This window comes from Odocoileus virginianus, chromosome 24 (assembly GCF_023699985.2).
Source record: "Odocoileus virginianus isolate 20LAN1187 ecotype Illinois chromosome 24, Ovbor_1.2, whole genome shotgun sequence".
Taxonomy (NCBI): Eukaryota; Metazoa; Chordata; class Mammalia; order Artiodactyla; family Cervidae; genus Odocoileus; species Odocoileus virginianus.
The window spans coordinates 939,596-960,541 of NC_069697.1; the positions used below are offsets into that span (position 1 = coordinate 939,596).

Sequence of the window (20,946 nt, forward strand, 5' to 3'; positions counted from 1 at the left end):
ATGCTTGACATGGACTTAACTGGATCTCAATCCACTTGCCTTCATTCCTCTTAGTCTCATGGTGGCGGGTTTCACTTTTCAGCGCTTGGGCATGACCTCAAACGCAAGACCTTTATAGGGTGTTCCAATTGCCTAGATTCTAAGAAGCACTGCTAACGCAAAGAGCACTATCGAAGGTACTCGCTTGCGGGATCCTCCAGGCCTGCCTGCCCTTGGAGCCGCCCTTTAAACGCTCGCGTGAGCGAGGCCACGCCCGCGGTGGCCGCGGAGCATGCGCGCAGGAGGCGCATCTCGGGCGCTGACGAGAGGGCAGGCGCGGGCGGAGCTCCGGGGCCCTGCGTCCGGCAGGCTGGACCAGGCCTCTGGAGCCGCGCGGGCGGCGGACGAGAGGGCAGGCGCGGGCGGAGCTCCGGCGTCCTGTGCCCGGCCGGCTGGATCAGGCCTCTGGAGCCGCGCGGGCGGCCGTGCGGAGCGACCACGCGCGGTCGGGCGCGACTCGCAACCGGGACCCCCCGCGTCCTAGTCCCGCGCCCCGCCCCTTCGCGCCGCGGGCGCACGGCCTCAGCGCACGGGCGGGCGGGGAAGGCGGAGGTCGCCGCCCCGAGCCTCTGGTTGGCTGCCCCCGCTTCCCTTTCCCGTGCGCGGCGGCCAAGTCCAGGTGTGAAGTGACCGAGCTCTGCGTGTAGGCGCTCCTCGCCTAAGCTCCCGTGGCAGAGCTCAGCCCAGCATTTAGAAACAGTTTCGGTTTATATTGTTTTCTGGACTGGTGGCAAATGTTAGCATTTATGTTCGCCTCTATACGAATGTTTTGCTGGCCACTTAACTGACTTTATTTTTCTCCGAAACGCGAGATAGTTTCTTCCCCAGGTGTTTATATCCTTATTTTTCATGCGAGATCTTGACGACAATACGTACAAGAAATACATAAAGATGATAACTAATATAGTTATATTGAGCCTGATCATTTGCATTTCTTCAGCTTTCTGGATTATGTCTATGACTGCAAGCACCTATTATGGTGAGTATGAATGTTCTAATTTGTCTTTAATCGGTGAAATTTAGAATGTCCCATTTTGAAGGCCAAAACTCATATCCTCTGAAGGGTTATAAACTGTTGTGTTTATTTAACTTCTGTGGCCTGACTTGGATTTACTAACATGGAAATAAATACACAGTGCCTTGAACGTTTTAAAGCTTTTAATAAATATTGCTTGTCATACTAGTTATACCTGTTCCAAAATATGTTTTATATTTTATGTAATTGTTACGTCTATCTTGGTGAAAAGCAAGTGAAGTGAAACATAATTTTGCAAAGCAATTGCAGTGGTACTTTTAATAAGAATATTCATAAAGTTCATCAGTTTCATGTGTCCGGTAAAAAAAAATGAAAATAAACGACACAGTGTTCACATTTGGAGATTTGGAAGATTTGCCTGCTGTTTGGTCACTGCCGAAGAGCAAAATAGTTTTAAAGCCTGAAGCCAATTTGCATAAATACGAGGTACTCTGAACTCAGAACTTCAGGTTTTGAAGCTGTTATAGAGCACAAGTATGCTTTTGTACAGATTCCTTGATAGCCCTTTATAAAAACGGAATACTGTTCAGTTGAAAGGAAAAGTGAAAAACAGAGTGAGAAAGTAAACTCTTTTACATAGTGTTAAGCCATCTTAGACCTTAGTCGTTTTGCAAAGAAATGTGTGAATAATCTAGTAAGTGTTTTCCAAGCTACAGATTGCTGGCTGTTCATTCATGATTCCCAGTAGGGGATGAGGGCTGGGGGAGGGAGGTAAGTACTAACACTGGCAGGTTAACTATGGCTTGAACTAAATAGAGTAAGCCAGGATTTGTAAATTGAAGTGGCCCCTTGGGACCAGGCACTCAATGCAGGTAAGTGAAGCTGTCCAAGGCTTTTCTTTGCATGTTAAGCACATGAGAACAGTTTGCACTTCTAGAAATAGGATTTTCCCAGTTTTTTTTTTAATGTTTCACCCTTTTTGTCTTGCATTTTCCTTTTTTTTATTTTTTAAAATTTTTATTGTTTTAGTTGATGTACAATATTATATGTTACAGGTGTACAATAAAGTGAGTCATAATTTTTAAAAGTTATGCTCCATTTATAGTTATTATAAAATATTGACTATAACATTTCCCAATTTTCAGTAGAAATGTGGGCACAGCAATAGTTCATGTTTTTTGTGTTTTTTTTTCATGTTTTTCTTGACTATAATCATTTTATATTAAAGGGGGGAGTTTACATGGTATCGCCATGAATGGTCTAAAGGAGGTTGTTTCTCTTCCCCTGTAGTCAGTTTTGCCTTGTGAGCCTGAGCATCCAGCTTTTAAAACAGGAAACAAGAGTCTGGATTTTTTTTATACTAAATTTCCTAATCTTTATTGACTCAATTATCTGAAAAAAATTATGCTTGCCAAAACAAAGGATGCAACCTTTGGGAAAATCAGTTGCTAATCTTTGAATCCTGAGGTGTGTATGTAGCCTGTGGGAATGTCACCTTTTTAAGAAATCTCTGTGAAAGGCAGAGAGAGGAATAATTGGATCCTGTTTAAAAAAAAAAAAAACTAGATCCTTTTTGTTCTCTGCATTTCTTGAGGTTGAATACGTGCCTCCTTTCCAAAGAACCAGAAATGCATTTCACATCTTCAAATATGTATCAAATACCTGTTATTATAAATAGTTGTAAATGGTTCTCAAAACTTAGACAGGACTTATTTTGTCACTCACCAGTAGGATTGTCTCTCTTGAGTTTCAACGTAAATATTTTACTTTGGTGGCTTCATCTCAGTTTCTCTGCTTACAACAGTGTTTTAGTCCAGAATACAGTTATCAAAGCTTGCACCCAAGACTAACCTGTGTAGGCTTGACGCAATTTATGCTCTACTTCTGTCATTTTTCAGGTAACTTTCAGCCTGTTTCTCCTTGGCGTTGGCTGTTTTCTGTTGTTGTTCCTGTTTTGATCGTCTCTAATGGGTTTAAGAAGAAAAGTCTAGATCACAGTGGGGCTTTAGGAGGTATGTTTTTCTTTTGAACGTTTGGCATATAATTGCTTATGTAATTTAAATGGGTGGTTTCTAAATTCTGAACATATGAAACTATAAATCACAATGTTACTTAGTGTAGACAATAATAAAGTTATGCCTTGCTCGCCATTCCTATTCTGCCAGAATTTCAGATACTAACATATCCTTTCAGTGTGACATCCAAATTGAACTTTGTAGTTGATAACAAGTAAATTAGTGTGATAGACTTTTGAGGACCTTGATTATTCAGCTTCTGATCTGGATTAAATTTTCTGCAGGCAGAAACTTGGGAGCATTTTACCTCAAGATAAAGTGTGGGAGCCAGTGTTAAGGATGTGCTCAGTCGTGTCCAGCTCTTTTCGACCCAAGGACTGTAGCCGGCCAGGTTCCTCTATCCATGGGCTTCTCCAGGCAAGAGTACTAGAGCCAGTTGCCACTTCCTGCTGCAAGGGGTCTTTCCCTGTCCAGGGGTTGAACCCACATCTCTTGCATCTCCTGCACGGCAGGCAGGTTATTTTCCACTGAGCCACCTGGGAAGCCCATTTTGGGACGAATAGCACTTGGAAATTACTATTAGTAGCCTCAAGTGGAGTGGTCCCAACTGAGTATTCTCAAATTTTCAGGATTGCAGTGAGGACAGGCCATTTATTTATTCTTCTGGCAGATATTTATTAAGCATTTACTGTGTGCCACTCTTCTAGAAACTGGGAGTATAGCTGTGAACAAAGGCAAGGTTTCAGATTTTATGGGATTTCTATTCTTTAGTACAGATAGATTAATAAAATACATAAACCTTTTCATATACTGATAAAGTTGAAAAACTAAAGATAATAAAGTGTGAATATTGGGGAATGTGGGACACTTTTCTGTGAATAGGCTCAGGATTAACCTTTGTGTTAAAGAGGTGGTTTTGAACTGGGACCTGAAAAAGTCAGAGATGAGAAGAACTGCAAGAAGCATGTTCCAGGCTTGACAAAACAAGCAGAAAGGCCCTGACATGTTCAAGCCTGGTTTGTTTGGGAGTGAGAATAAGACTCATTCGACTGGAAAAGTCATGAGAGAGAAACACTGAAGACAGATGCCATGGCCAGATAATAGAGGGTTGCTGAGCACAGTAAAGATTTCACCCCAAGCTAGGATCTCCCTGTCTCGAACCAGAGGAGTGACGGGACCTGATATGACTTTGGGATTTTCATATCCTGCCAACGGTATAAGCCCCGAGACATGAGGGTTCCCCTCAAATACGTCCTAAAGGCTGGGATCACCACACGGTGCTGATTCTTTAGAACTGGCAGGTCTCGAAGCCGCCTACCCAGCCTTCAAGAGGCTGCTGATCATTAGCCTTAATGTACTGTAAACGTGCTTTCTCTCCTCTGTGTTCACATACAGCAGAGATTTTATAATGTATTATGAACTAGAGTGGGCCTTCACGGAGGCAAGATAGTCTGATAGGTAAAAGAGCAAGCACTGGAATCAGGCAAGATGAGTTAGAATAATGGCTAGGAAAGTCGTGGGGCTTTGAGAAAGTCACTTAACCTCCCGGTACCTCAGTTTTCTCTTCAGAGAAGAGGGTTTTTAACATCTAACCTAGAAATTAGCATGCCATTGTAAGTCAGCTATACTTCAACTGTTTAAGGATTCAGAAGATGAATAAATGCTTCCTGTGCATTAAAAGAATCCAACCTAGAGAAGGGCAACACCATGAAAGTAACAGCTTAAGCTCCATGGCACCTCATTTGCAGCAGTACCTTTCAAAGTCCTAGGAAGGGCCCTAGCTTTGTGCTCTCACGGTCCTCTTGTTTTGTAAATTTTTCGGGGGTAAAAGATTTAAAAAAAAAAAAGTGAGCTTCAAGACCCACAAAATCTTGATCTACCTCTCATTTTCATTCTTAGAGTTGCAGCAAGAATAAAATAATTTCTGTGAAGTTTTTAGCTCAGTGCCTAGACATATAGCCAGCATGTATAGGGTGATTGCCACTATTAGGCACAGGTCCTCAGGAAATGATGCTCTCTCTCGTTCTTCAAAACTGAGACACACTCTTCGAGTTCTGTCAAGCAATTGAGAAATCTATTTTAGCACTTTGAAAGTACTAACTCATCTATAGCAAATGATTTGAGCAATCTCTGATTGAATATAATAATATAGAGTTATGCTTGCGAGAAATGTTTTTTGTCGGGGAGCCTTGCCTTGGTTTTCATTATTCTTGACCTGTAGGAAGAAGCGTCAAGTTCTTGAAGTGCTGTCTTCCTTTGACTTCCGTGCTGTTTATTATCCTGTTTTCTTTTACTTTTCTGCTCTCCACTTTGGTTTCCTTCCTGCTACCGTTTCCTTTTCTGCCTTCTAGGCCTTGGGCCTCTATTCCTCCCCTACTTGGCTTGATTTAGAATTAGAAGATACGTGATTGAATCCTGGCATTGCCACCTCTCTCTCCGTGAACTTGGCCATGGCACCTATCTCCTCCGAGCCTCACTTTTCTTCATGAAATAGGTCCCTGTGGGCTTCTTGGTGACGCTCAAACAAGAAAATGTGTGGGACACCGTATCTTTTTAATCTGTAAAGTCTTATACAATAAACTCCCCACAGACAGACTATACATATGCTTCTGTGTCCCATGCTTTTTTGAATAGTGCTGCACACTGTTGTAACAGTGCTTGGGAAATACATGTAGATGGATTTTAAAACTCCACTCTTTGCCTAGTCATTCATTCTATGGAAAGTTGGTATCTTTTTTGTTTGGAGCTTCTTTTCCCCTTAAGGATAAAAAACTACTGTTGATTCAAAGTATATCATCATTGTTGGTTCAAAGTATATTCAAAGATCATCATCATCGACTAAGTATGATATACTTAGTCACAGTCCTAACGTGTGACTGCAAGGCACTTAAACTTCGTCTTAATGACTATTCCCACCTGTAAAATGAGAAGGGATAATAATGTCTATAGCACTGACTCATCATGAGGAGTCATACATATAAAATGATTAGCATAGGACCTGGCACTTAAAATACATATTTTATAAATGTTAGTATTGTTTTCCTTCCACAATTACTATTATAGGGATTTTTACTCAGTTTTGCAATAGCATGTCTTTAGTGTGGTTGGAATTGAGAAGAGTTTCAGAACATCCTCAGGATCTGGGTATTTGGAGTGCTGTCCTCCCCTGAAGAGAAAGAATACCTCTCAAATAAGGAGAGGATGGCAGGCGGGCTTATGTGAGAATGTACTTGTAACCTGTAAAGCGCTGTGCAGGTGATCTGCTCCAGGGAAGTGCTGTCCGGTCTAGTTACTCGGTGTTCCTTTGAACATGTCTGTGTAGACAGATTGTCATCAATCTCTTGACAAGTTTAAATTTAATTTCACTTTTCAAGACTCTCGGGTTTAGTGATTTTTGCTTTTATAAATTCATTCCTACAACAAATATTTAGTTTGCCAGACACTGTCTTGGGCACTGAAGACTAGTGAACAAATCAGGTAAAAATTTCCATTGTCAAAGAGCATGCATTTCTAGTCGGGGAGGCAGATGAGAAGTAGGAGGTGTTTGACGCATTTAATCCCAGGAAGAAGATGCTGTGAGGGTGATGGGCGTGCCCAGCCAGTGGGGTGTTGTCAGGAAAGGCCAGTGGCTGTGCTTCATGTGGTCTCACAGAGGTGGCCTTACCTCTTTGGTTATCATAGTTCAGGTACGGTTTTCAGTCTTTTCAAATAGAAATCTCATTCTGTCAGGTACCCAGAATTGATCAGAGCCAAAGGAAATGGTTTATGTTGCCCACTGTCACAAAGGACTAATCAATGAGCCAGAGTGCTACTTTATTATTAATCTGATTAAATATGGAACTCCTGGGCCAACTGGGTGCATGCATCACTGTTCAGGTCAGGCCAGTTGAGAAGTCAGCTCTATGTAGAAGGTTGCTTTTCAGGTGGCTCAGTGGTAAAGAATCTGCCTGCCAGTGCAGGAGAATCAGGAGACATGGGTTCAATCCCTGGATGAGGAAGATCCCCTGGAGGAGGAAATGGTAACCCACTCCAGTATTCTTGTCAGGAAAAATCCTACGGACATTGGAGCCTGGCAGGCTATGGTTCATGAGGTCGCAAAGAGTTGGACACAACGGCACAGACACACCTTACTGAGAAACAAGTCAGTAATGCAAACGCATAGTTCAGAGAGTCCTCCTGGTATAGTGTTCAAGTCTGCCAACCTCTGGTTCTCTTGGCCTTCATATTCTATATTTTGGGCTAACCAGCCTTCTTATTCATTCTCACGGTCTTTCTCTAGGCAGTAGTATATTTGATATAATTGATTACATTTGAGTTTATTAGATTAAAAAATTCCAATTGTACCTTTCCCTTTTCTGCCTCCCAAAGATTATTCCCAGGCCCCTTTGGTTGCAATTTTAGGTAACTTTCAGCCTAAAGATCTCTTCAAGAAAATTAGAGATACCAAGGGAACTTCTCATGCAAAGATGGGCACAGTGAAGGACAGAAATGGTATGGACCTAACAGAAGCAGAAGATATTAAGAAGAGGTGGCAGGAATACAAAGAAGAACTGTATAAAAAAGATCTTCATGACCAAGATAATCACGATGGTGTGATCATTCACCTGGAGCCAGATCCTGGAATGCGAAGTCAAGTGGGCCTTAGGAAGCATCACTAAAAACAAAGCTGGTGGAGATGATGGCATTCCAGTTGAGCTATTTCAAATCCTAAAAGATGATGCTGTGAAAGTGCTGCACTCAATATGCCAGCAAATTTGGAAAACTCAACAGTGGCCACAGGACGGAAAAGGTCAGTTTTCATTCCAATTCCAAAGAAAGGCAATGCCAAAGAATGCTCATACTACCACACAATTGCACTCATCTCACACACTAGCAAAGTAATGCTCAAAATTCTTCAAGCCAGGCTTCAGCAGTACGTGAACCGAGAACTTCCAGATGTTCAAGCTGGTTTTAGAAAAGGCAGAGGAACCAGAGATCGAATTGCCAACATCCATTGGATCATCGAAAAAGTAAGAGAGTTCCAGAAAAACATCTGCTTTATTGACTATGCCAAAGCCTTTGACTGTGTGGATCACAGCAAACTGTGGAAAGTTCTTTAAGAGATGGGAATAACCAGACCACCTGACTTGCCTTCTGAGAAATCTGTATACAGGTCAAGAAGCAACAGTTAGAACTGAACATGGAACAGCAGAGTAGTTCCAAATCAGGAAAGGAGCACATCAAGGCTGTATATTGTCACCTTGCTTATTTAACTTATATGCAGAGTACATCATGAGAAATGCCGGGCTGGATGAAGCACAAGCTGGGATCAGGGTTGCCGGGAGAAATATCAATAACCTCAGATATGCAGATGATAACACTCTTATGGCAGAAAGCGAAGAAGAGCTAAAGAGCCTCCTGATTAAAGTGAAAGAGGAGAGTGAAAAAGTTGGCTTAAAGCTCAACATTCAGAAAACTAAGATCATGGCATCTGGTCCCATCACTTCATGGCAAATAAATGGGGAAACAGTGGCTGACTTTATTTTTCTGGGCTCCAAAATCACTGCAGATGATTACTGCAGCCATGAAATTAAAAGACGCTTGCTCCTTGGGAGAAAAGTTATGACCAACCGAGAAGCGGAGACATTACTTTGCCAACAAAGATCCATCTAGTCAAGGCTATGGTTTTTCCAGTAGTCATATATGGATGTGACAGTTGGACTATAAAGAAAGCTGAGCCCTGAAGAATGGATGCTTTTGAACTGTGGTGTTGGAGAAGACTCTTGAGAGTCCCTTGGACTGCAAGGAGATCCAACCAGTCCATCCTAAAGGAAATCAGTCCTGAATATTCATTGGATGGACTGATGCTGAAGCTGAAATTCTAATACTTTGGCCACCGGATGTGAAGAGTTGACTCATTTGAAAAGATCCTGGTGCTGGGAAAAATTGAGGGCAGGAGGAGAAGGGACAAGAGAGAATGAGATGGTTGGATGGCATTACAGACTCAATGGACATGGGTTTGAGTAAAGTCTGGGAGTTAGTGATAGACAGGGAGACCTGGTGTGCTGCAGTCCATGGGGTTGCAAAGGGTCGGACACGACTGAGTGACTGAACTGAACTGACTGATTCCCACTATCAAAGCTCTTTATAGACAGTGTTGTCTCAGTTCCCCAGATGACACCTGCCAGTTACAGAATTAACATGTTTTAAACTCAGAAGGTAGCCATAATCCTTGAGTCTTCACTTTCTTTGGAAGCTTCCCATTGTTACATGTATTAAGTCCTTAGCACTGAGGAACCGTTAGAGATGTCAGAGGTGGGTTGAAGAGGTGGAATAGACATGCGCTGCAGACGGCAGTTACTAATCTAAAAGTTCAGACATAACTGGGAGATACAAAAAATTCTAAGATATTTTTAGACTACATCAAAGAAATCATCCCTTTGAAGCATGTTGCCTTCAATTCATTTCCTCATTCTGAACCTATCCTCAACTTGAACATTGGTTGCTTCATGTGGTATTCTGTGGTTGAAGTAGAGGGCAGCGCCTTGGAGAAGCATGGGGCATGGTGGTGGTGCGGGAGAAAGGCAGTCTGACTGTTAGTTCACATACTTCCATATGTTTTGGCCTTCCTCTCCGGAACTTGTGTACTGCGTGCATGTGTGCTCATTTGCTTAGTTGTGCCCAACTCTTTGCGACCCCGTGGACTAGAGCCTGCCAGGCTCCTCTGTCAATGGGATTTTCCAGGCAAGAATACTGGAGTGAGTCATCATTTCCTTCTTCAGGGGGTTGGGGGCAGGGCCTTCCTTGATAGCTCAATTGGTAAAGAATGCACTTGCAATGAGGGATACCCGGGTTCGATCCCTGGGTTGGGGAGATCCCCTGGAGAAGGGAAATGCTACCCCCTCCAGCATTCTAGCCTGGAGAATGCCATGGAGTGGGTAGCCTGGGTCAGACATGACTGAATGACTTTCACTTTTTTCCAGGGGATCTTCCCGACTCAGGAATCAAACCCATGTTTCCTGCATTGGCAGGTGGATTCTTTATCACTGAGCCACCAGGGAAGCCCACTTGTATACCACTTGTGTAATATATTAAAAAAACAATTGAAAAGACTTTAACATTGGATAACATAATAATAATCATAATTGCAACAATAATGTGATTGTTGAGGTTTTACCACTGTAACTGCTATTTAATATTATTGCCAATGATAGTACTTAACATTTATTAAGGACTTCCTATGCGTTGGCTTATATAATAAGCATATTATTAAAATTATCTCATTTAACTTTTCACAGTAAGCCAGTGCGGTAGGAATTATTATTAATACACTGATGAGAAATAGAAGCTTAAAGTTAGGTAACATCTAATTTTTCAATAGTAAATGCAGCAGTTCAGGTTTTAACTTCAGAATGTTCAGCTCCAGAGGTGAGGCACTTTATTACTATTGGTACTTTATACAGCGTTATCCTGTTTCTTGCACTCTCAATTAAAATGTACTGAACTTAAGTAAAATGCCAATAATCAAGTAATTCAGTGACTGATGAATCAGTCTAGATCGAGCTTACCAATGGAAGGAATTACTTCAGAAATAGGAATCTGGGCCCTTGTTCTGTTATTTAATACTTAAATTATTAAATACATAGTAGCATACTTAATTGTTTAATATCTGTTCTGTTAGCAGTGTTTGTTGTGTTATTTAATAAAAGTCTTCATATAGCAAAACTGAATATATTTATCTTAAGAGTTACAGAGAGCAGAGACTGTCCACCATGCAGTTAGGGGTGAAGCAGTTGTAGTTAGTAATATTATCCTAGCGGGTGGCCTGGATAGGGCCACAGAGGATCACTGTGCCTGATTGTGCCCCTCACAGTCTCGGAAGATGCAAGGCTGGAAGGACTCGTGTATATGCATGAATATATATGCATGAGTGTATATTTGTATGTGTGTATTCACTTGCTTTGTCCACAAAAAGCAAATATATCTCAGTAGATATGGATAGACCATGAGCCTAGATTTTGACCTCTAATATCCATTCCCCACTTTCTCCAGAGCTCCTCGGAGAAATGGCTGCTTTCAGGGCTGGGGCAAAGTAGGTTTAAGATGAGCCCCAAGCATTCTGTTATGCCAGAAAGAAAAGAAATGCTTTAAATATATATAGAGAGAGATCATGTCACATGAATACAGTTTTGTCTATTTTGTGTGTTTTGTCTAATATTGGTATAGCCACCCCTGCTCTCTTTTGGTCACTTATTTGCATGGATTATCTTTTTCAGTTCTTTTACTTTCACCCCATTGTGTTTTTAGATTTAAAGCAAGTCTCTTGTAGTCAGCACGTAATTGGACCAGTATTTTTATCATTTTGCAGTCTCTGTTTTTTTGATTGGATCACTTAAACCATTTGCATTTAAAATAATTACTAATAAGGAGAGACTTACTTCTGTCATGTTGAAGCTTGTTTTCTATCTGCCTCTTTCTCCCAGATTCACTCTTGGATGGTCTATTTACTGAATTTTTTGTAAAGTGGGAAAAAAATCCCAGATATGAAGGGAAAATGTAAAAAATAGAAAGACTATGCTGCTGCTAAGTCGTTTCAGTCGTGTCCAACTCTGTGCGACCCCATAGATGGCAGCCCACGAGGCTCCGCTGTCCCTGGGATTCTCCAGGCAAGAACACTGGAGTGGGTTGCCATTTCCTCCTCCAATGTATGAAAGTGAAAAGTGAAAGTCGTTCAGTCATCTCTGACTCTTAGCAACCCCATGGATTGTAGCCTACCAGGCTCCTTCGTCCATGGGATTTTCCAGGCAAGAGTACTGGAGTGGGGTGCTATTGCATACTATTTGGTAATGTCTTAGTTGGTAAAAATGTACATATATTAGAAATGAACATTTCCAGTTTTAATATGAAAATAACTGAAAAAATTCATTCTTCTTTTTCACAGTGTTAGTGTATGGTCTAAGTGTAATTTTGTATATATGTGTTTCTTTCAGGGCTCGTGGTTGGATTTATCCTAACCATTGCAAATTTCAGCTTTTTCACCTCTTTGCTGATGTTTTTTCTTACTTCCTCAAAACTTACTAAATGGAAAGGAGAAGCAAAGAAACGTCTAGATTCAGAATACAAGGAAGGTAAAATGAATTATATTTAATGTCACTTAAATTAGTAACTTTTATTTCAGCTTAACATATCATAAACTTTTAATCAGAACCTATTTAGACTCATGAAACATAAATTTTATATGAGAATTACTTAAAGTAGTGGCCTGATATAGTTTATTATTACTTTACCATGATGGCAAGAACAGCAGAATTTTAGAAGTACTGAAGTCTATCATTAATTATTCTGAAACAATATAGAATGTGGGCAGTGTTATCATCCCACTGTTAGTCATTTTAAACATTGTGGTCATTTTCCTTTTCTTAACTTTCCCAGTGTAAATAGGAGCAGTTTCAGGTGGCTGCGTGTCTTCCCCCTGAGGAGGCATCCTTGTCCTCCTCGCTTTCTTGTTGCACCCTAGGTGGGCAGAGGAACTGGATCCAGGTATTCTGCAATGGGGCCGTGCCCACGGAGCTGGCCCTGCTGTACATGATAGAAAGTGGCCCTGGGGAGATCCCGATAGACTTCTCCAGACAGCACACTGCTTCCTGGATGTGTTTGTCTCTCTTGGCTGCGCTGGCCTGCTCCGCTGGAGACACGTGGGCTTCAGAAGTGGGCCCTGTGCTGAGTAAGAGCACACCAAGGCTGATAACGACCTGGGAGAAAGTTCCAGTTGGTGAGTCTTTATTGAAGCTTCTTTTTAAAAAAAAAAAACTGAACAAAGGACTTCCCTCGAGATGCAGTAGTTAAGACCCGAGGTTCCACTGCAGGGGATCCGGGTTCCATCCGTAATCAGGGAACTAAGATTCCTCATGACACAGTGTGACAAAAAAAAAAAAAAAAACCCTCTTGATTTTTTGTGTTTATTATTTAAAAGCCTTTTAAGAATTTCGGTTTGGCATCTCCCTTAGCAGTCCAGTGGCTAAGACTCCATGCTCCCAATGCAGGTCTGAGTTCAATTCCTGGTCAGGGAACTAGATCGTGCATGCCACAAGGAAGACTGAGGACCCCACATGCCAAAACTAAAACCCAGCGCAGCCAAATAAATAATTTTTTAAAAAGAGAGAATTTCAATTTTCCCCCTTAATTGGAAAATGACTATACGCTATTAAACTGGTGATAATAAGTAGTATTTGCAGGAAGTGTTGGTAACTCCTAGATAAATTGTATGGAAACAGAGATTGACCTGCGGGCTTATCAGTAGGAAGGGAAAAGGAAAGAAATGATAGAGTATCTCTTGGGAGCCTGTTACGTGGTTAGTGCTTCGGTGTGTATCTCATTTCCCGTTGTTGTTACCAACCACTGCTGCCGCTGTTAATAGTACTGCACTAGTGCTTTATCATCACCTCCTCCTCTCTTTCTTCTCCTTTTTCCTTCCTTTTGTCCCCTTCATTATCAGCAGCAGCAACAACATAACAATTAATACATTTGAGTACCTGCTCTGTGCGAGGCAGTGTTCTAACTGCTCTCCATTATTACTATTTACTCTTAATAATCATGTAAATCGATCCTTTTATTTTTTATATCACAAACAAGTAAACTAAGGCATAGAGAAGTTACCTAACTTCATCACAGTCACCAAGCTTGGAAATGACAGAACTGAGATTGAAACCAGGCAGCCTGGCTGTCCTCAACTCACTGCTGAAAATGTCAGGAATTATTGAGGAGAAATGCCTCTTTTCTAAGTAGGAGGGTCTTTGGATTGCATCAGAGTGAACCTTTTCTTTGAGTTGGTTTTGATTAGACAGATAACAGATGTTTTGCTTCTTACTTCCTGTGTTGGTTGATTCTTTGCCAGCTGATTTTCCCATGTTCTTCTTTAGGGACCAATGGAGGAGTGACGATGGTGGGCCTTGCCTCCAGTCTTCTTGGTGGGACCTTTGTAGGCATCGCTTACTTCCTCACGCAGTTGGTTTTTGTTAACGATTTAGACATTTCTGCTCCCCAGTGGCCAATTATTGCATTTGGGGGTCTGGCTGGACTACTAGGATCAATTGTGGATTCATATTTAGGAGCTACCATGCAATTTAGTGGTAAGAACATAACCTTATTATTGCAACTTATTGGTGTATTAAAGAAATGAGGACTTAACCACACACAGTAGTAGCAGCGCCTAGCTGCTTCAGAGAAGATATATTTTAGACATATCTTAGATATGTCATGTTATGGACAAAAAATTCTAGGACTGTATTTTTGACTAATTGTAAACAAGTTGTTTTAGTCTCTTTTCTGTGGAAAGCGGAAAGCCTGACAACAGAGATATTTAATGTAGGGTTGTTTTTTTCACCCACACTGCTTGTTGATTGCTAAAGGTAGTAGTCTGATCATGACACTGAATAAATGTGTCCTTAAAACCAAAAGAAAAGAGACAGGGGCTTCCTTGGTGGTGCAATGGGTAGGAGTCTGCCCAGCAGGGCCGGAGACACAGGTTCGATCTCTGATTAGGAAGGTTCCACATGCCATGGGGCAGCGGGGCCTGTGCGAGAGCCCTTCCTCTGCAACAAGAGAAGGCACAGTGAGGAGCCAGCACGCTGAAACGAAGAGACGCTCCCACTCTGCACAGCTGGAGAGAGCCCATGCAAAACCGTGAGGCCCCGTGCAGCCAAATCCGAAATAAATGTGTTTAAAAAAAGAGAAAGAAGTGGGAAAGAAATATGGAAAAGGAAAAAAGAGAGATAATGAAAACAATCCCCAAAACACAGATTGTTGAGGGAGCCAGAATAATAGGGCAAAGTCTCTAATACAATTTTGAATTTCTTATTCTTTTGTGATAAACTCACTGAAAGAGGATTACTCCTACAGAGCAATGAGTAGAAGCTATACAGGGAATGATCATGCAGGAGACAGATGCATTTGCTTATGGGATTTTCATCCCAGAGAAGCAGAATTTGGGAGTCAGATCGCTCTTATGCCCCTCTTTCTATTTGTTTTCCAAATCCATTTAAGAAATAATTATTCTGCTAACCTGACGCTACACAGATGATGTACTTTTGTACTGTGACGTCATGCCTGCTAGTCTTGCATCAAGATACATAAGCGTTTTCTCCAACATTTTCTGTGCTTTGCACCTAAGGCTCTCCTGTCATGTCAGTGTACCGACTTGTTCCCTTTGGTGTGTCTTGGCTCCAGCCTCTGACCAGCCGCATGTTCTCCTTTGATTCATGCAGTGAAGAGACTGGAAGTCTCCAGACGGTTCCCCAAACACAGTTCTCTTCATGCCCTAGTGTAATCTCTTTCCACCAACAAAACATCTGTGCTCTCAGCTTCATTAGTCTTATCTAGATGCTGGGAGGAAGCAGTCAGATTTTCATTTATACTAAAGGGTCAGTAACCATACACACATTACACCTTTTATGTTACAGAGCCTCGGTTTTATTCTAAACTGAGTTCTAACTTGGAAATTTCTGATCATATTGAGTAGGTTGGAAAAAAAAATGTGGGCTGGGGGGCAGATTGGATTCATCTCCGTGTGCCTCCTTTGTGTGAGCACCTTGCTGGGCCTTAGTGTCTATTGTAGAGGTTGCAAAGGTGACCCCTGCTTTCAGGAGCCTTCCATGTGGTCTTAGAGGGGAGCCCCCAGGAAGGCAAGCGCAGTCTGCCAGTTTCATGCCACCTCTGCTTTTCAAGGCCTGCCTTCTCCTTCTGAAAGAACTCCAGCATTGTTGAGAGACCAGTATTGAGGCGTACTGAGACCCATTTCTTCAAGGAAGCCTTTTGTAACCACGGGTTCCGTCTCACTCACCATGTAGGCTGTCCACTAAAGTCATCCTCTGAATGGCCGAGAATCTTTGCAGGGTTATCATCTTTAGAGCAGAAAGCTAGTTTGGTGGGTTTTTTTGCTGTTGTTTTTAAAATCAAGTCATTTGGGTTTTCCACTTCATTTGCTTCTTTTTCATTCCAGGTTTGGATGAAAGCACTGGCATGGTGGTCAGCAGCCCAGGGAAGGCGGTGAAGTACATAGCAGGGAAACCCATTCTCGACAACAATGCCGTGAATCTCTTTTCTTCTGTCCTCGTAGCTCTCTTGCTCCCAACAGCTGCTTGGGGTTTTTGGCCTAGACAGTGAACTTTATTTCCTTTACCGAAGTTAAAACTATGATGAGTTTAGCTAAATTTGCAATTCCAAGTTTTATCCCAAGAAGAATAACTATAATGACAAAACAGAAGTGCCAGTTCCTCCTCTAGTCCATAATGATGGCATGTCACAGTTTTCCTCCCTGTAATGCGTTTCTAATAGCTAATATCTTCCTGGCGAAAGACAATACTCAATTTAGCTATTTTTCTTCTGCTGAATGGAACTTGAACAGTGAAGTTATAATGTCCCAATATATTGAACTGAAAGTTCCTACATGGTAGATACAAATTTTGTTTATTTAAATCAGCAGAGGACTAAAAGTGATAAAATTTTTAAATGGTTGAGTTGTGATGGAGAAATGTCTCCATGCCACTTACCCAGATGTTGTATTTGTTTTAAGTATTGAAATGAATGCGTGCGGAAGCCTGCGTAAGTGTAGTATCTTGGACTTCTCCTGTTACCTGCCACACTACTGTGAAGAGTGTGGAGCGTGGTTCCTGGTGAGCTGCAACGTCTTCTCCACGTTTGTTCTTCCTTCCTCAGAGTTAGTGATGGAAAAAAAGTAAATGTCTTTTTCATGTGACCATTAGAATGCACACAAAAAAGATTGTTTTTAAGTAAAAGCAAAAGAGAGATCCGAGATCTAAAAAATGTGCACCTTACTATATATTTCAGTTGGTCTCTGAGCAGAAGTTATCTTAAACTTAATAGCTTTAAGGTATTTTGTAGCCTTCTTTGAAATTTGTCTATGAATGTGGTTTACATTGGCATCTTGACCAGTGAGAGTCACTGGAAAATTAGTGCAATTATTGTTTCACTTGCTGTCCTAGAATTCACTGGAAGATGCTGTGATTTCCTCTACTATAGCCTCAACCAAAGTGAATTCTACTTTTCAGTTACGTTCTTCAGTTTGATGTATGTGCTAAAGGAGTTTAATATAGTATGGATTATTGTGCTAAAAGTATTTTGAAATATCTCATGTGATTTCAGTATCTTTCTTCCCCTGCCCCTTGTGCATTCATAGAAAAATTGAGGAGAGATTGATGAATAAGCCACTATCAGAGTGGAGAAAGCTTAGAATTCTTTATTGGTGACTGCTTCAATGATTATCTAGAAATGACTTGGTTCAGGAAGAATTTTTTAAAAAACAGTTGACAGACTTAAGCCTTAAGCCAAGCAGCTCAGTGGGTCTCAACCTATCTGCTTTGTGCATACATTGACATCACCTGAGCATCTTTTCTCTTTTCCTGGAGATTTAGCCTCATGACATTCTTTAGGGCAGACATATTTCATTGGAACCATTTTGGGTTTGGCGGAATCACCACATTGGTAACAGTTTGGGGACGTATGCTTTACAATCCTTTATTTGAAAACCAAGGGCTAGTTGTGTTTTGGAATCAAAATTTTTCAGATTTTAGACAAGTGATAGGGTAAATATAAAATATTTTACTTAAAACTGTGCAAAGAGTCTAGAAGGGCACCCATTACCAAATACACTGATATTTCTGTGGTGAATATATGAATACCACCAATAAATGTGATAACTAAGGACTCTTGAGTGCCTCAAATCAGGTCAGATCAGTTTTTGTCACAGAATTTAGGAAGAAATTCTCTGTTTGCAGAGCATGTTTGGATATGATAATTGTAGACTTTTTAAAAATGTGCTTTTTAAAAAAAAAATTTCCATGTACTAGATATTTTACTGTAACAAATAAACAATTTATGTAAAAAATGCTTTTCATGGAAGGAGCTCCATGGAGCCATTTACTAAAATAATATGTATACTGCTGCCTACCTAGGCAGCCTAAAGGCATACATTCTGTTTCTTGCCATACTCTCACACAGTAGAAAAGACCAAGGTATATGTGGCTCAGGGCAGCTTCTAAAGGAGATCTGAAGACTTCAAGGAGTATTATTTGAAGACTCATCAAAGGAAGCCATCAGGAGAACAGTGAACTGATAAGACCAGTCATTCCATTCTTAGCTTTTCTCACCCCTTAAGTTAAATATGCCTTGGCCTGGGTGCATATGGTGGTGGTTTAGTTGTTAAGTCATGTCCAATTCTTGCAACCCCATGGACTGTAACCTGCCAGGCTCCTCTGTCCATGGGATTCTCCAGGCAAGAATACTGGAGTGAGTTGCCATTTTCTTCTCTAGGGGATCTTCCTGACCCAGGAATCGGTATCTCTTTCTTTTTTCTAGCTGCTTTACCTGTAGGATGCTGGCTCCAGAAATGCCAACCTCATCCCCATTAGGCATAGATGTAGTATAAAAAATAATCATGTGAGTTGACATGTTGTAAACGTTGCCGCATGCCCGCAGCTCGGACAGCTGCTGCCTGTCTGTCCTGTGGGTGTCCTGGGGCTCCACCCACTGGTGTTCCTGACACCCCGCAGTGAGAGGATACTGTGCTTGACCAGCAGATCCCAGGCGACTTGCAAGAGCTTTCAGCGTGCATGCACAAATGTGCAACTGCCCCATGGAGTTCTGTTGACATAGCTTCAAATGGTTCTGAACATTTAAAAAATAAGTGTTCAGTATATGTTAATTAATTAAGTTGTTTGAGCCTAATCAGCTTTCCCATTTAAGAGTCACTAAAAGTTGATGATCAGGAACATATTTCTGGAAGAAAATTTAAAAACCAGTTTGGTTACCTGAACTTTACAGGACTGCCATGATGCCAGTGTTTCTCAATCGTGTGACACAGTTCTAATGGCTTTGGAACTAATGAATCAGGAAGTGATTGTAGAATGGGTAGGGTTGAGGCAGATTAACAGGGCAAAGCTTCTGAATTTATTTTTTCTGATAGTGCATGTTAATTCCCTTTCATTTATCATAACCACATCCTTCAAAACTTACTTTACACATGTGGCAACTCTTTTTTTAATGTTTGGATTTTTTTTAATGTGTAATTAATACTCTGAATCTATCCTTTTTAAAAAATTATAACACTGGAGATAAACTAAAATATCCTTTGCCTCCACTACCTCCTCAACAAATCTAGCTTTCTCCCACCTTCCCCAAGATAACAGCTGTTAGTAATTTGAGATAGTTTCTAGATGTTACTTGTTTGGGATGTATTTTGATGTATATTAATCAGTCAGATTTTCTTATAATTTGCACTGTCATTTTGCTGCTTCAAGTCAGGTACTTACACCCAAGAAAAACCTATTTAGGAAAAATGATTAGAAGGATGTATACCAAAATATTAATGTGTTATCTGTTATGATTATAGATTATTTTTATTTTTGAAATAATTTTTCAAGTTTTTGATCTATTATTTACAATAAAGCTACTGTTAAAATATTTATACAAAAATAATTTTAAATACATCTCTATGAGGTTTTTGTTTTTGGCTGTGCCATGCTTCTTGTGGGATTTCAGTTCCCTGGCTAGGGATTGAACCCAGGCCTCAGCAGTGAAAGTGCCAAATTCTAATCACTAGACCACCAGGGAATTCCCTAAATACTTTTCTAAAAGTCTGCAATCAAATAAGTTTCTTCTGCAAATGAAAAAAAATGCTGAGTAAACAAAATAATATCTGGTAATAACCCCTCTTCCCCACCACCCTTCCCCATTGTTGTTTTAAATGGTATTCCCTCTCTTTATAAACAGCCCTGTTAGTAAGGAATTTGAAAAGTAAAATGGGGTTTCAAGCAACATAAATCCAGTCATCCAACAGTCACCTGCTGTCTTTATGCTTCAGGCACTGTGTTCTGGATCTAATGAATCAAAGATGACTGGACAAGGACTGTGCCCTCCAGGTCTGATAAGAGTGGGGAAGACAGATGTGTGTAACTAGCATGTTGAATAAATATGACATGTGGACTGTGATTTAAGCAGCTTTAGTCTTGTCTTCTATTGGCACTTCAAACTTCCCATAACCTTATATAGAAATGTGGACATTTGCCATGTGAATAGCAAGCTGTGAATGAACATTTCTTATTATTCCTAGAAACAGGTGGGAGAATGGGTGAACTCTCAGAGAGCAGAAAACCACATTACCCTTTCCCACTGCAGGCTTCCAGCTGAAGCAGGTTCAAGCTAAGAATGGGGATTTGGTGGGGGAAGACTTGTTTGTATGTTTTGCTTTTATTTTTTAACCCAGGTTGTGCTGTTCTAAATGCTGAATTGAGACTGTTGATAAACTCAAGTTTTGCTGGTGCTGGTTGACTGGATGTTTATATGGCCTCACATGTTGAAATCGTAACCTCCAGTGTGATGGTGGTGGGAGATGGGGCTTCGGGAGGCGACTGGGTCTTTGATCCCCCTGAATGGGATCAGTGCCTTACAAAACGACTCCAGAGAGCCCTCTTGTCCTCTCCACCCCATGAGAACACTTGAGAAAATGGGCATCTGCAACCCAGAAGGGGGCCCTTAACGGAATCCAACCTCGCTGCCCCCCTGATCTTGGGCTTCCAGCCTCCAGGGCTGTGAAAAGTAAATTTCTGTTGCTTGTAGGTCACCCGGTCTCTGGTACTTTTGTTAAACCATTGGAACGGACTGAGACACTGGTGTAGAAGTGGGAAGGGAGATAGAGGTAGGAAGAAAATAAGTCTGCAATGATAGTTTTGGTTGTCTAGGCATGGCAGATGGTGACTGCATCCATGAAATTAAAAGACGCTTACTCCTTGGGAGAAAAGTTATGACCAACCTCAGCAGCATATTAAAAAGTAGAAACGTTACTTTGCCAACAAAGGTCCATCTAGTCAAGGCTATGGTTTTTCCAGTGGTCATGTATGGATGTGAGAGTTGGACTATAAAGAA

The 20,946-nt window shown here is 41.2% G+C and overlaps 1 protein-coding gene across 2 annotated transcripts; it reads left to right on the forward strand.

Moving 5' to 3' along the window:
* Positions 1-290: 290 nt before the first annotated feature.
* On the forward strand, positions 291-20,343 carry TMEM19 (transmembrane protein 19). 2 transcript variants are annotated; one of them, XM_020907023.2, is made up of 6 exons: positions 292-1,018; positions 2,914-3,027; positions 12,000-12,137; positions 12,527-12,781; positions 13,929-14,138; positions 16,007-20,343. In XM_020907023.2, exons 1-6 carry the CDS (start codon positions 889-891, stop codon positions 16,168-16,170), a joined length of 1,011 nt encoding a protein of 336 aa, XP_020762682.2. In that variant the 5' UTR covers positions 292-888; the 3' UTR covers positions 16,171-20,343. The 2 variants fall into 2 exon arrangements, with proteins under 2 accessions (XP_070310298.1, XP_020762682.2); XM_070454197.1 differs by lacking the exon at positions 2,914-3,027 and having other exon boundaries at positions 291-1,018.
* Positions 20,344-20,946: the final 603 nt, after the last annotated feature.